Genomic DNA, 16675 nt, shown 5'->3' on the forward strand with positions numbered 1-16675 from the left:
AACATGTAACCAAAATAATGCTTGGCTGCAGGTATAAGTGATTTGTGAGATAAAAGTCGTAATGAGGGATTATTTTACTTTTCCTCTAGATTCTGCAAGAGCCTCTAAGCTTTTAACTCATAGAATTTGAAATACAGAGTACAAAAGGCTAAAGTTCAACTGTTCAGATTCCAGTAATAATGCAGAGAAGGTTCTGATAACACTTTTATATACTAAAGGTCAGGAATGGGGCTATAGGATTAAGGCTGTTAGAAGACAAAATAAAAGTAGAGTATAAACCTGTAATTCTCTTACTGAATTCAGCAATTTTGTTAGACTTTGCATTCCTGGTTTCATGAGGCTTTGAGGGTCAAATGCTGAGCCAAATAGAAGCAATACTGATTAAAGAAGGAGTCATAGTTTTCTCTGATTAACCGGAAAATCACAGATAGAAAGGTTGGTTGACAACAGAACCATAAATATCAAATACCCAAATCAGAAACACCGACACGCTCCGCACCTCCCTGCTCTAGACACTTCTCGGAGATTAGATATTCAGAGGGTCCTACATTAGGACTGGCATTTATAACCTGTTGCCTTTCCTAATGTAAGGAGAGTAGATTTGGGGAAGTAACTGGAGATTTCTTTCTCCATTTCTTACCCCATTTATTTCTCATATTCTTTGGGAGACTCTGGATCTGGGTTTCCTAATAAAATCTTTATGTTTCTTAACAGTACTTGTAAAGTAGTACACGTATCACTAATGCATGAACCTTCAAATTAGACATCCTGCCATGAAAAGAGGCCTAAATGAATAAGTGGTGGACAGAGAGCTCATTCAAGGGAGCCTAATATTTTGTCTTATTAATCTGAAAGTTATCCTAATGATATGTTTCCTTGTACTGTGGTGAAACTTTGGTGCCTCAGAATGACAGGGCAGCAAAGAGAGACCTCACGGTGGAAAGACCAGGCTTAGAAAGAGTTCTTGTGGGAAAGTGATTTTTTTCTTTTCTTTTAAACTATGGAACTATTTCATTTTAGAGAGGAACATGCAAATTGTGGTGTATATGTATGTCTACATCATTTTATATGTGTGATTATAAAATAATTGGTTGATAGATGCCGAGAGTTAATACTTTACTTTGAGTACTTGATTGCTGAGGCTTAGTGTAAGTGCTTTCCTGCAATCGGAAAAGGAATTGCAAACATTTTCCCTGCAGGTAAGCCAAGGCCCTTGAGGAAAAACAGCCACTGAAGAGCTGGATAAGGCAGGATTGCTGTTGACTGAGAGTAATGCATACCATATTTATGGAGAGGATATTGAGATGGTACACAGTAAATATGCACAAACTATTGGAACCAGATTTGGTTGATATGCCTAGACCAGAGGTGTGGACTTCTTAGTATCTGTTAGTCTATTCTTTTTGCGTTAAGTAAAAAAAAAAAAAAAAAAAAAAAAAAAATCATTATTTACGATGAAAGGTATAATTACTCAAGCTATTATTATTTTTACTGTTTTCCGTTTATTTGGATTTTCCCCATATTTTTACCTGGATAGTTAAGAAATCTCAAGCTCAGCTGCAGAAAGAAGAGAAAGATAGCAGGCCGCATTTTCAATAGGGGCATACGTACTTACTTTGTTGGTAGATTGAGTGGCTGTTCTCAAGCCACGCAAACCATAGTTGAGACTTCAAACTGTTCTCGAATACAGCTGCTCAGGGACTGAGAGTTCATGACAAAACTTGTATCATTTGCCATCAAATACTTGCTGAGTGATTCAAAGCCCCATGAGAGCCATTACCAAAAACCAAACAAAAAAGAGCTTGCATAGAATAACCGATTAGTTATTAGTCCAAAAATACAATACATTGGGAATTACGCTAATCCATTTACATGCAATGAGTAGTAAAAACAAGTCTCACTAAAGCAGAATCTTAAAAAATTTAATTGCAGAAACAGTTTTTGGCATAGATGTGAAATAACCCATCAAATTGACATGGGACAAATGCAGACTTTTGCCTTACTATTGATACTTATATTGTTATTTCTTTTAGAAGGGACAATTAAAATGACATATATTTTGAGACAGTTTATTAGTGGCATTACCGTGTAAATGCCTTTACAATTACCAGGAAAAAATCAAGCAAGGAGTAAAGATAGTCTTAACATTTTGATTGACTTAACATTTTGTATATAAAGAATGCAAACATATGAATAATTTCATCAGATAGCAGGTATACTTAATTTGATTGGAAAACAGAAGCTTTTTTATTCTCATAGCGGCTAAGCCATGCGTGGCTGAACTATTGCATATCAGAACGTGCAATTGTTTGGAACGGAATTGAGAGTTTTAATAGGATTGGTCATTTAATTGTCAGTTGGAGTCTTGCCCAGTGCTTTAATCACTACTGCATTATGACAGTGCTTGAGGAAGTACACTGAAAATATTCCAATCTATTAACATATAGTCATGTTAACAATGATTACGGTTATCAGGTAGCAAAGCAAGGTCTCACTTTGCCAGCTGCGTGAATTAGATTGTCATTTTGGGGGGGACATGAAGGATATTAAACACATCAAACTTTTAGTGTGAGATTGGATGCTAAAGTTGTACTGCATCATTGAAGTTACTTCTTATTCAGAGGATTTGAGCCTTATGCTACAAGGTCAAGGAAATACGACTATGACTCTAGAGGAGGCAGTTTTTCAGTCTGATTTAGGATTTGCTGTTTTCACCGAATATACAGAGACATGCAGATCAGCACGTTTCAAAGGATCATGAATGTTTCATGACTCATACGGAGAACTGACAGATTTCTTTAAAAAGGTGTTATTCTCAGTGGCTTGCCAAATTTCATCATCACCATCACTGCAAAGGACACACTGCCAGGCTCTTGCCCAGGTAGTAAGACTTAGGCACAGTTTGCCCTTGAGAAACTCTCACTGTCCGAGGTTCTCTGTAACCTTCTTTTGCATCTTGAACCTCAACGTGGCATCTACTCATCATTCAAGACTCAAGTGTACTTGCCTCTGGAACACTTTTCTGATCATTCCCTTTATGTGTGACTCCTGCTTTGTCTTATAGAGACATCTTTCTGTGGCATATACAAAAGGACGTTTTATTTTTCATTTTCAGACCCATCTCCCCCACTCTAAACAACATGAGGGCAAACGACTATGTCTTATTTACTTTTATATTCCTTGTGCCAAGTCCAGTGGCTGTCTCGATGTTTGTTACAGGAACGGAATGTTTAATTGGAGGATGGGCCCGTATATAAAAGATAAATAAAAGTAGAAGGGAATATAAAGTAAGGGTAAGATTAGTTGTCCAGGCAGTGTATAATGTGGGAGTTTGGTAGGGACTGTTGGCAGGACAGAGGTATCAGGGGAAAGTTTCCAGAAAGGGTAGGAGGGAGTATAGTGGGAAATAAAGAAGGAGGTTGTTATAGACAAGAAGTGATGTGGGCAGGGGCATTTCAGACAGGAAGGAAAATGAGTTTGTGATAAAGATATGGGTTAGGTGACCAACTAATACATAGTGTAAGATGTTTGCAACGGTGTTAGAAACATGAAGATAATGTTGATAAAAATATTTGTCCTTAATGGGAGATGACATTGGAAGGAAAGATTTTTATAATATATACAATTTGAATTGAAGGTGGCACTGTTACTGTGGGCATAGATTTTAGAGTCATTTGTATATATACATAACTGAAGTCTTAAGATTGAGTAGATATCCAATGCAGAGAATTGGGAAGATGTGTGTTATGTGAGGTTCAAATCACTTACTGATTTTTATAAACATAGTGTTGAACTTATATTTACTCCCTAATAGGCAAGACCAATTTCAGACAAAAGCAGGGTTTAGGATTCCATTCTAATGGCACATATGTTATTGTGTTGTATACAAAGATGGGATTAATAAACTATTGGAATGGATTATACCCAGGGTCTGATCATCATTATAAATGGATTACATCCAGAGCCAAATCATTTAGATGATTTAGATGATGAGATTTGGGAAGTATGCGCTAATGAGATTTAGATGAGATTTTTGGATTTTGAGTTGATGCTGTAATGGCGATGAGACCTTTGGGGACCTGGGAGGGAGTGAATGTGTTTTTCATATGAGGAGGATGTGAATCATGGGGTCCAGAACGTAGACGACGGTAGGTAGAATTTTGGTCTCCATGACCTTTGCCATCTGGTGTCATGCTTGCCATTCAAAGATAGGTTTGGGATTTGGAGACTTGCAGCTAGTCAGCCAGCTGTCTGATGAGAAATGACTTGGAGAAAGACCTACCCCTAAGAAGGGATTGATGATCATATGGGACAAAATAGCAGAAAGCACATATTTACAGTGGGTTCCTTTGGAATGTCTTGGAATTTTATTAGAAAGAATGTAAGGAAATAGTGTTTCATTTGGGGATTTTATAATCCGTTGAATTCATGTGAACATTTTCCAATGCAAATTCTTGTCTAATCGTTTTATGGTCCTCAACCTATATAACATTCAGGAACAAACTCAACATTAAACCATTTCAGTCAGAGCCTCTGTTGTCCTATGCCCTGGGTCCATTCTGCAGGTCATCTGTATAGATCTGTATAGCTATATAGATATTTATATAACTTCACTAAATCGAATGATGTTTCAAGTCCTGTCACAAACAACAGTACAGATGGTAGTTAGGAGTTTCTGCAAAATATGAAAGCAAATTCTCTATTAATTATTATCCAAATTCCCCATATTTAATTAAATTTGAAACTGCATAGATAGTTTATGGAAGCCATGTCCTATGGAGGTCAAAGCGAATAATTGACCCTCCCCCTCCTCCCCCTCCCTCTTTCTTCTATCACCCCTGCACTGTATCCCTGCCAGCCCTCTATTTTGAATAGAGTCCAGAGTGTTTCAGCCCTTAATGTGCGTGTGAATCACCTGGAGAACTTGTTAGAGCAGATTCCTAGACCCCAGCCCCCAGATGTTCTAATTCAGTAGGTTCAGGGTAGAGCCTAATAATGTGCATATCTAGCAGGCTCCCAGTTGATGCTGCCACCGATGCCAGTTTGGGGCTACCCTTTGCAGCACTGGACAACCATGCCAACTGCCTGTAACTAAGGGAAAGATGATGAAGCTGTTGGGTCCTTGGGATGGGGAGGGAGAGGGAAGAAGTAGGGGTGCTAATCTAACTCACTATCTTTAATCAGGTCTCTATAACAAAACTACCCTTTCCCTTTTACAGAAGCAAATCCAGAGAAATTCAACAGTCGTTTTCGAAATAAAATGTTCTATGCAGGGGTAAGTATATATTTCATTTTTTGATGATTACATATTATTTATACTAACTCACTCATGGTAATAAAGATGCTAACTATACTCTGCTAATAATTACACACACATCTCAGATGTTCACATGTGTGTCTATATATGGTTAATGTTTAATGTCTTGGTTTAAGAATGAAAGTAAGTATGTATTTCTTAAGTTAGTTGACAGAGAGTTCATCATCTTTGAACTTAAAAGCCCTGAAAGTTGTACTGAGGGGATGGTATTCAGGGAGTGGTGTGAAAAGCAAACATCAAAGCCAATCTAGAGAATGAGGAAATTAGGTAGACCGAAAGATGTATGGCATGTGTTGGGTTAGAATGTAGTTTTCATAGGGGTACATAGGAACTGACATTTGGATGAGAAATTGACAGAATATGGGAAGTTTTTCATGGAAGCGTAGATGAGATTAAAGGGGCGGGGCCCCCTTCTTTTTCCTTCTCCTCCTACTCAGGGACATCTTTGGGTGTGAATGGCTGGAAAGAAGAAAAAGGGGCCTCTAAAATATTGATTTTAAAAAGTGTGGCTTGGGCTTCCCCGGTGGCGCAGTGGTTGAGAGTCCGCCTGCCGATGCGGGGGACGTGGGTTCGTGCCCCGGTCCGAGAAGATCCCACATGCCGCGGAGCGGCTGGGCCCGTGAGCCGTGGCCGCTGAGCCTGCGCGTCCGGAGCCTGTGCTCCGCAACGGGAGAGGCCACAACAGTGAGAGGCCCGCGTACCACAAAAAAAAAAAAAAAAAAAAATGTGTGGCTTAAATTTTACCAGTGGATAGAGGGAATTGAAGTAAAACGGGGTGAAATAAGACATTCTCAGTGGCAAGTTAAAGATTATATCAGCATCTAATGGACAAATAGGAAGATCAGGAAAGGTAGTCAGATCTCCAAACTGACCCTTGAAATTACCTACATTTTCACTCTCCTACCGTGATCTTAAATTTTATTATAGGTTACATTTTGAAAACAAAGAGAAAGAATTCAACTTGACAGCCTCTGCTCTAGTTTACTTTAGATTCAGCAAAAGGAGAACTTGTCTTGTATTTTTGCATAACTTAGAATCACTAGGACCTATCTATCATTACAGAAGTAAGGATTTGACATAACCGTGTAATGAAGATTTTTTCTTTCTTTCCTTGTATAGGCAGCTTTTTCTGATTTCCTCCAGAGAAGCTCTAGAGATTTATCCAAGCATGTTAAAGTTGTCGTAAGTATTGAACGTGTTGACTCATTTCATTTAAATGTAAAAAGCATGCCCCCAACATGAACCCCAAATACCAGTTTATATACTTAATCAGTGGGCTGCATAGAACTTTAACTGAATCGAGTGTAGTTTGTTCGACCAACATTTATGAGCATTTAGTTATGTGTTGGGCGCTGTCTTAGTTGCTGAGGATGAAGTTAAATAAGATGACTGGCTTCACCACTGAAGAAACGCACAGTTGAGTCATGCGGAAGGACACATAACTCTGGGCAGAACAATATAATAAATGTTGTTATTGGATGACTTATATAATATACTGGTGGCACAAAGGGAGAAATGAAAACTGCCCATGGTGTAGTCGGGGAAGTCATCAAAGGAATGAAGTTGAGCTGGATCTTAAAGTAGAAATAGAGGCTCACCCAACAAGTATCTTTAGTCCCAGCCTATCTGAAGAGTCCCCATCTTAGAAAAATACTTTGATTTCATTATTTTGTGGTCACTCACTCTCCAGCCTGGTCAAGGTCCTTCACCACTTAAGAGATTGTTTTTTTTTTGGTGCTTTTTCCTTCTGGGTCTCTATCCCAGGTTTTAGGGACACTCATCTTGGAGGCAAGGGAGATGGGAAGTCATTTTTTCTCTAAGAGATATATTTTAAAATAGCATATCATTGATTATTAAGAAAGACAAAATGTTTCCTTATAGTAAACAAGTTAAAAGAGGGAATGAACATGACTTTGCTGCACATACCTGTATAAGGAAAGAGAAACATGGAAGATAGAGAAAAATATATAGATGGGGAAGAAAGAATGGGAATATAGCAGTGCTTGAATTTATTGTGAAATAGGTAAAGAATAGCATTTGTGACAGGAGGGGACAGGACAAAAGGTATACATGCAAATAGAGACAAATATATGACCTTAAGCTAATGGATTTATAGAGGAATATAGAGGAGCCTGAGAGGATACAAATTCAAATTTGTTGGCACCAATAGAGCCTATAGGAGACATGAATCTCCTAAGTCAGTTGAAACAGAGTTTACCACTAATCACCCTTGGCATCACTTTCAGATGTTTCAGTTCTCATGAAATACCAACGAAAAGCAAGTATCCTATAGCAGTAGCGACTTTTGAAAACTGAAATATTGCCTTTTTAAAGCTAGATACAAGAAGGACACATGGTCCATTGAACTGTGAAGATCTCGATTTTGATAAAATGATGGTTAGTTAAGTAGCAGCAACCTTGCCTCAAACTTCCCGTTTCTTCTTTGGCTGCCTTCAACCCAGCCAAAAATAAACTTTCCCTCCTCTTGCAGTATTTTTCACATTATTAGGAACATTGCAGCGCCTGCCAGGAGAGCCAGTGAGCCGAGGGCAGTGGCCATATTGAATGGTAATGGTGTCCACTGTTTAAGTCAGCTGGATGGAAATTAAACTCTATGCCGCCTCACCACTAGAAAGTTTTTCTCCCACATCTGGCAGTCCTCCTGATGAGAAATATCTCAGGCATGGTTGGCTGTGTATCAGGGATTAAAAGAAGCTTGTAGAGAGGCCAAAATGGCAGTCAAATAACTAGAAAAGATTTGATATCATCCTGTACATGTAATATTCCAGGTGGATTGGTCTAGGTAATCATCTCTTTTTTCTTATGAAGAGAGAAAAAAAACAATAGAAACTAAGTCTGAACAATTCTGATTCAGTCCTAGGTCTATCTTTATGAGGTATATGACTTTGGGGGAAGCAGTCAACCTTTCAGAAGAGTTTACTCTCCTCATCTGTAAAGCAGGCATAACAACATATGCATTTGAAGCAACAGTTACTGACCATTGTGCTGTGACACAGAGGGACACAAGGATATTTCTACAATGAAATCATTGTATGTTTCCTAAGTGTGAGATGAAAAGGATTGGGGGGGTTAGAGCAATTAGATGTACACATAACAGCAGACCATCTTATCTTTGCTACAGGGTGAAGTCAGTGTTTCCAAGGTAATAGTTAATAATCTCTCACATGAATACTACACACACACACGCACACACACACACACACACACACACACACACACACACACAAACCGAGGACAGTAATGAAGACCTACATACAGCATTATTTTGTTCTCCTTCACATGTGTTCTTCTTCTTGTTTTGATGTATCAATGTGTGAGCTTGTACACAGGAAGATATTTTGTGTGCAGATATTTTCTTTTGTGTGTTTGAAGTAGGGAAAAAGTTGAAAACTGCCACTCTAAAGAGTTGTAAAGTTTAAATGCAATAATATATAAACACACACACACACACACACACACACACACCCAGAGGACAGTAATGAAGACCTACATACAGCATTATTTTGTTCTCCTTCACATGTGTTCTTCTTCTTGTTTTGATGTATCAATGTGTGAGCTTGTACACAGGAAGATATTTTGTATGCAGATATTTTCTTTTGTGTGTTTGAAGTAGGGAAAAAGTTGAAAACTGCCACTCTAAAGAGTTGTAAAGTTTAAATGCAATAATATATAAGAAAATTTTGTAAAACTCAATACATTGTAAGGTGCCCATCCTCATAGAATTCGATGAGTGTCCAGAATCGCTGATGAGTTTTTCAGGAGGAACAAGTAGAAAATTTTTTTAGAAAATGAATTCTGTTCTAAGTACAATAATATTAAGTATAATTTTTTCTGTAATGCAACAATACTGCTTTGCATGCTTTTAATGTATCACGCTATTTTTAAAAAGTTCAGTTGCTTTCCACACTCAATTTTGATCATTTAAGATGTCTACATTTTTTCTTCACTGGTAGAGCCATCTATCAACTCATTTCAAGTCCTTAAATTGGGAGACCTCATGTTTATTTAAGTATCTGAGAGTGTTGTAAAAACACCTTCAATCAATGTCCAGAATTTGATTCCTATCTAAAAAACGTTTGAAAATACTTTGTTTATTTAGGATTGTAAGATTTCCCAGGAACAATTTTTGAGAATGCTCATGAAAAAAAATTAGGCTGTGTTAAGATCAGCTGGGAGGAGAATGAGACAACCTTGACCACTAGCAGAGTCATTTTACCTGGATTGAAACTCCCTCTGAAGCCATCTTTAGAAATTAGCAGGGAGTTTAGGAATGCCTTATCCTCTCTCCAGCAGAGAAGACAATGGGGGAAATTCTGTGATGAGGGTGTGAGGAGAGCAGATATAAAAGCAGGCTTTATAACTTTGACATTGAGAGGCCTACAGTCGCGACAAGAGTGTTCCTCTTTTGGCTTTTGTCACCCGTGGGAAATGAGAAAGGGAAATGAAACCCCTTTCTTTGATAAGTCAGATGATGCTCTTGAGGAAAGTACTAACTGGTGAGGGAAGCCACGCACAAAGGTATTGAGGCCAAGCCACCCTGAGGCTCTTGAAACCCAGGGTCATGGCCAGGTTCAAAAAAGTGGTTTATCTCAGAAGACCAGTCACAGTCTGTAAGAGATTAAATTGATAAGAGCAAATCACTAATTAGTGATTGCTAATACTGATTTATAACAGATACTTTTTAAAAAGCATGCAGGGTATATTCCTTTTAAACAGCATTCAAAATATTATGTCGAACACTTTCAAAATAAAAATTATCTCAAAAAGCAACTAGAATAAATGGTCACATTCACGACTATTGTTTGAATCAGATGACTTTGGTAGAGATTGCTACTGCCTCAACTTGAGGATTCATCCTTTTTATTCTTTTAAACGTTCATAAATTTTCTAATGTTGATACTACAAGCCTAAGTATCCAATAATAGGCCAAGGTTAAGAATGATGACAGTTCCTTTGATTGTGAGACCAGAGAAAAATCATTTTGGTCAAATGGCAGCTTTGTTTTTACATTAAATCAAAACAAATCCAAGCCCAGAACCCTGGGTCTGGGAAAGTTATAATCAGAATAAATTTTCAATCATAGGAGTGGACATCCACTTCAGCAGAGACAGGGACAAGGGGAAGACCATGGTACGTGTTCTCGTCACCCTAGTTGTCTTTAGACTTGTGCCTACTTCAGAATCCTTGCTTTTTCTGCTTTGATTGTTGCAGTGTGATGGAACAGATCTCACCCCAAAGATTCAGGAACTGAAGTTCCAGTGTATAGTATTTTTAAATATACCCAGGTAAGCCCTGTTCATATTGTTTCCTTGGTTTGATGTGAACTCCATTTGACATAAGGTCTTCTGCTTTCATTATAGAAAATTTCCAGGTACAAACAATGAAAAACAGTTATTTTAATGGCTTATTAAGGGTTTTCGAGTCTGATAATTTTGTTCTCCTACTTGGTTTGTTGAGTGTTCTCTGTGGTATTTTTGTGTGTATGTGATACGGCATGCATGGTGTATACTTACCCACCCTTAAGAAGCCCAGGCAGCCCTCTGGATTGGAACATTTTAATGTAATTCTCAATTACTGACGCCTTCCATCCCCTCACCCTCCAGGAATGATAGACTTGAACAAATCCCTGTTCTTAGTTTCCCAAAAGCTATTAGGCAACCATCCAGCCTGATTTCAGCATGGAATTCCTTCAAAATAATTGCCAGATGATTACTTTGAAAAAATAGGATCAGTTAGAGTAGCATTTTCTAGCCAGGATGTCAGCTCTCTTTGGTGCTATTATATACCTCAGGAGAAAGGGATATTTAAGATTAACTAGTCTCAAAATAAGCATGTATCTCAGTGGCATCAAATTAGATTCTAGGCTCCCAAGCCAAGATTTTGAAAGGGGTGGATCTATGACCCTTTGTTATTTGCAAACCAGACAACTCAGACACAAAAATCCATGAGCAAGTTCTGTTTAGACTGAATTTAGTTGAAATGAGAATGTTGTGTAACTCTATGGCTAGGAAAATATAGTCTCCTGATTACTTTTGGCAGTGCTCAATGTAGCCCCTTACAACCTATTCCGGAAGTATTTTCATTTTAGTTGTTGAAGTAGAAGGCCTGGTAGATTCTCAGGAAACATTGTTTATTAGCAATAACAATGCTCTTCTCTTTTTCTTCTTGCTCCTCCCCCATCCCCCCCTCTGGATTTTGCTTCCTCCACTTTTCAACTTCCTTGATTTCCCCTTCCCTTTCTAATCTCACATCTTTGTCTCATCCGTTTTTCACTCCTGTCCGCTTCAGTTACCTTTCCTTCGTCCTGGGGTACTTATTGCCTTTGTTCTGTGTATATTATTGATGCTTACCCACCTCAGTTCCATTTCCCTTTCCTATTGGCATGTATATGTCTCCCTCCAAGACCAAGTTCTGAAACCACCTATTGATAACTCACGGTATGTGATAGAAAATAAGCATTTGTGAATTACAGAGTGAGACATGTTGATAAATAATGAATTAGGAGAAAGTTGGGCTCCATGGGATGCTTTTGTTGTAAAATTTTGCCCCGTTTTCATAAATTGATACTTGGAGGTGATAAATTCTTTTTTTTTTTTTTTTTTTTTTTTTTTTGGCGGTACGCGGGCCTCTCACTGTTGTGGCCTCCCCCGTTGCGGAGCACAGGCTCTGGACGCGCAGGCTCAGCGGCCATGGCTCATGGGCCCAGCCGCTCCGCGGCATGTGGGATCCTCCCGGACCGGGGCACGAACCCGTGTCCCCTGCATCGGCAGGCGGACCCTCAACCACTGCGCCCCCAGGGAAGCCCCATTTTCTTTTTTATTGGGAGGTGTGAACCAAGAGTAGAAAGATGTTCTGGTGTGAAATAAACATCGGATCGAACTATAAATTAATCCCCAATGATAATCATGGGAAGACTGGAACAAATTTAATTCTGTTTTTACTCTTCTCTTGCAGATATTGTGCTGGCACAATGCCTTGGGGGAACCCAGGAGATCACTATGACTTTGAACCTCAGCGTCATGATGATGGTTATATTGAAGTCATTGGATTCACCATGGCCTCTTTGGTGGGCAATGCATCTATGTTATTGAAGTGAAATGTACTTTAGTCAGAGTTAGACTTTACTATTCATTTTACAGGACTTTGGTATAATGTTCTTTCCTGGCTTATCAACTCACAAACTTTATGCAATGTAGAGTTGCTAGGGGGAGACAAAAGCAAAAAGTAATTCTTCATGTCACTAAAAGAATTGATGCATATTTTTTGTTTAAACTTCAAAGGTAAATGAATATTGTGTGTTAATTATCCTGATGAATTTTCTACCAGAATGAAGTGGAAAGTTTTCATGCTAATTAAAAAGCATTATACCACAGACATATCCTAGCATTGATGCAGAAACCTTGCCATTTGGTACTTTTTTGGTTTGCTGAGTACTTGAGTGCTTAGATAAAAAGGAAAGTGGTCATTTGCATTCATCTCCATCTTGCCTGCTTAAGCATAAGATGGGCATCTCCCTTATCACAAAATACCTGAATATAGAAAAACATCATTGTTGTGACATTAATGAATATTCAGTTGCACAGTATCGAGATCACCTTGCATTTTAATTTTGTTTGCTGGCATTAAAAAAGTAAACGTATAGTATAAGGTCAGTTTCAAGCAGGTTTTAGCCATGTATTTCAACTTATTATTGAATGATGAGGAAACCAATTAAAAAGTTTGCTTATCGTTTTATCTGGTGTAAATCAGGCCACACTATCAGTTTGTAAAGCCAATTAAAATAAAGCTTCTACTTGCACTTGGCTAGCACTTGGTTTGTGCCATACCTTATGCCTCAAAGCAAGAAGGTTGTATTTCTTGTCCTGGACAAGCCAAAACAACTCTTTTTCACTCATCTTGTGGATTCCAAATGACTTTTCCTCCATTACCTTGAATTAGTGAGATTTAACAGAATACCCAATTGTGATTATGGCCAGAATGTCCATCTCCTGAGATGGTGATGTTGCTCGTTACATGTGCCATGTCTACAATGAAATGGCCATTAGGTGTAAAAGATTGCTCTAGGATTGATCTAATTTTCAGAGTTGTAGCTCATATATAGCTCTTTCCCTCCAAAGGTCTTTATGCTAACTAGAGGTAAAGACTCAGCCAAGAGCAAATAGGAATAAGTCCAGGTAGGGTATGTGCCAGGGAGAATTCTTGGAGGTGCCCAAGACAAACCTGGCCACATGTGTTTTACTCATTCATTTATTCACTAATCCAGCGACCATGTATTGAATGTTTACCATGTGTGAGAGCTTCCTAGTCCTGGCTGTATGGTAGAAGGCTGTCAGGGAATGTCTAAGAGAAGATGATCCCTCACCTAGGCTTGGGAGGGCAGGGAGAATATTAAGACACTTTCCCATTGCTCTCAAGATCAAAATCTAAATCTTTATCACAAAATTGAGTTTCTCGCTGATTCTCCATCCTTTCCCACTGCCCTCTTTGTTTTCTAGCTCGTTGCCTGTCAAGTCAAGTATAGCTTTGGACATCCCTTGCTTTTTTTGTACCACAGGGACACTGCATATGCTGCCTCTCTCTCAAATGTTCTTTACCCCTTCATCTTCTATAACTTTTCAGTCCGTATGTGTGTCAGGTTCTTTTTATAGTCTTCTTTTGGTTTGGGTTGTTTCTGCTTACAATTATATAGTTAAAATCTGAACAAGAAGGAGATGGCAGAGTGAAACTGGGTAATTAGAGGAGAATTTAATGGAGGGACTCTTTACAAATAGTGCACTAGGTTTATGAGAAGCAACAATGGATGGTGTTGTATTCCTGAGCTAAAGATGCAAAGGCAGGGAAGCAGTCAGTTGTACCAGAAAGAGAACCATTTGGGAAAGATCACCTGTTAGGAGTAGTATTTGCTAAGTGAAAGCAGCCATCCTGTGCCAGCCTGGCAGGGAGAGGGTCAGGGACATCAATACAATTCTTGCCCTCCAGATCTTCTGCCGTTGTCTTCCTCTGGAGAAGTCTAACAGAAGCCAGAGGACAAGGGAGCCATTAATACAGTCTAAATGCGTCCGTTTCACAGGACAAAAAGGAGCACAGGAAAGGGGTGGAGTGCTGGGTGGGAGTGGCAGATGGTCGGTATCCATCACTCCAGTGTATCTCTGCTACACAGCAGCGAGCCTGATACCTGTAATTGTCAATGAGTGTGACAGGATGAATGAATTTTGCCAGGAGAAGAAGAACGGACTTGGCATTCTGGAAAAAGGGAAATTTACATACACTTGGTAGTATTAGAGATCATAGTCCTCTGTGGAGACTACAGTTAGTCTTACGTAGCCTAAAGGTAGGTGAAAAGTGAGAGTGATGTAGGTGATGCTGGAGAGGCAGGCAGGGGTGAGATCACAAAGTGCATTATAGAATTTATCTAGGAGTTTTGACTTTGAGGAATTAGTAAAGTGTGTGTTATTTTTTTTTTTTAATTTTTTAACATCTTTATTGGAGTATAATTGCTTTACAATGGTGTGTTAGTTTCTGCTGTATCACAAAGTGAATCAGCTATATGTATACATATATCCCCATATCCCCTCCCTCTTGCATCTTCCTGTCCCACCCCTCTAGGTGGTCACAAAGCACCGAGCTGATCTCCCTGTGCTATGCGGCTGATTCCCCCTAGCTATCTATTTTATATTTGGTAGTGTATATATGTCCATGCCACTCTCTCACTTCGTCCCAGCTTGCCCTTCCCCCTCCCCGTGTCCTCAAGTCCATTCTCTTCGTCTGCGTTTTTATTCCTGTCCTGCCCCTAGGTTCATCAGAACCAGATTTTTTTTTGAGTCCATATATATGTATTAGCATATGATATTTGTTTTTCTCTTTCTGACTGACTTCACTCTGTATGACTGACTCTAGGTCCATCCATCTCACTACAAACTCAATTTCATTTTTTATGGCTGAATAATATTTCATTGTATATATGTGCCACATCTTCTTTATCCATCTGTTGATGGACACTAGGTTGCTTCCATGTCCTGGCTATTGTAAATAGTGCTGCAATGAACATTGTGGTACATGACCCTTTTTGAATTATGGTTTTCTAGGGGTATATGCCCAGTAGTGGGATTGCTGGGTCATATAGTAGTTCGACTTTTAGTTATTTTTTTGTTTTTTTGTTTTTTGTGGTACACGGGCCTCTCACCGCGCAGCCTCTCCCACTGTGGAGCACAGGCTCCGGACGCACAGGCCCAGCAGCCATGGCTCACGGGCCCAGCCACTCCGTGGCACGTGGGATCCTCCTGGACGGGGGCACGAACCTGTGCCCCCTGCATCGGCAGGCGGACTCCCAACCATTGCGCCACCAGGGAAGCCCCCGACTTTTAGTTTTTTAAGGAACCTCCATATTGTTCTCCATAGTGGCTGTATCAATTTACATTCCCACCAACAGTGCAAGAGGGTTCCCTTTTCTCCACACCCTCTCCAGCATTTATTGTTTGTAGATTTTTTGATGATGGCCATTCTCACTGGTGTGAGGTGATACCTCATTGTAGTTTTGATTTGCATTTTTCTAATGATTAGTGATGTTGAGCATCCTTTCATGTGTCTGTTGGCAATCTGTTTATCTTCTTTGCAGAAATGTCTATTTAGGTCATCTGCCCATTTTTGGATTAGGTCGTTTGTTTTTCTGATATTGAACTGCATGAACTGCTTGTATATTTTGGAGGTTAATCCTTTGTCAGTTGCTTCGTTTGTAAATATTTTCTTCCATTCTGAGGGCTGTCTTTTTGTCTTGTTTATGGTTTTCTTTGCTGTGCAAAAGCTTTTACGTTTCATTAGGTCCCATTTGTTTATTTTTGTTTTTATTTACCATTCTCTAGGAGGTGGGTCAAAAAAGATCTTGCTGTGATTTATGTCATAGAGTGTTTTCCTCTAAAAGTTTGATAGTGTCTGGCCTTACATTTAGGTCTTTAATCCATTTTGAGTTTATTTTTGTGTATGGTGTTAGGGAGTGTTCTAATTTCTTTCTTTTACATGCAGCTGTCCAGTTTTCCCAACACCACTTATTGAAGAGGCTGTCCTTTCACCATTGTATATTCTTACCTCCTTTATCAAAGATAAGGTGACCGTGTGTGGGGGTTTATCTGTGGGCTTTCTATCCTGTTCCATTGATCTGTATTTCTGTTTTTGTGCCAGTACCATATCGTCTTGATTACTGTAGCTTTGTAGTGTAGTCTGAAGTCCAGGAGCCTGATTCCTCCAGCTCGTTTTTCTTTCTCAAGATTTCTTTGGCTATTTGGGGTCACTTTTGTTTCCATACAAATTGTGAAATTTTTTGTTGTAGTTCTGTGAAAAATG

General features: G+C 39.1%; 1 protein-coding gene across 4 annotated transcripts in view; it reads left to right on the top strand.

The window, feature by feature from the left end:
* The window catches only part of DGKI (diacylglycerol kinase iota), a 472815-nt gene that overhangs the window by 288613 nt on the left and 167527 nt on the right, over positions 1–16675 (top strand). For all 4 annotated transcript variants that reach the window (XM_055084816.1, XM_055084815.1, XM_055084813.1 and 1 more), the window contains 4 exons: positions 5220–5275; positions 6437–6499; positions 10550–10623; positions 12293–12404. In XM_055084816.1, coding sequence (XP_054940791.1) covers positions 5220–5275; positions 6437–6499; positions 10550–10623; positions 12293–12404 — 305 coding nt within the window. The remainder of the gene's footprint in view (positions 1–5219; positions 5276–6436; positions 6500–10549; positions 10624–12292; positions 12405–16675) is intronic.

Source organism: Physeter macrocephalus, chromosome 5 (assembly GCF_002837175.3).
Source record: "Physeter macrocephalus isolate SW-GA chromosome 5, ASM283717v5, whole genome shotgun sequence".
NCBI classification, from domain to species: Eukaryota; Metazoa; Chordata; class Mammalia; order Artiodactyla; family Physeteridae; genus Physeter; species Physeter macrocephalus.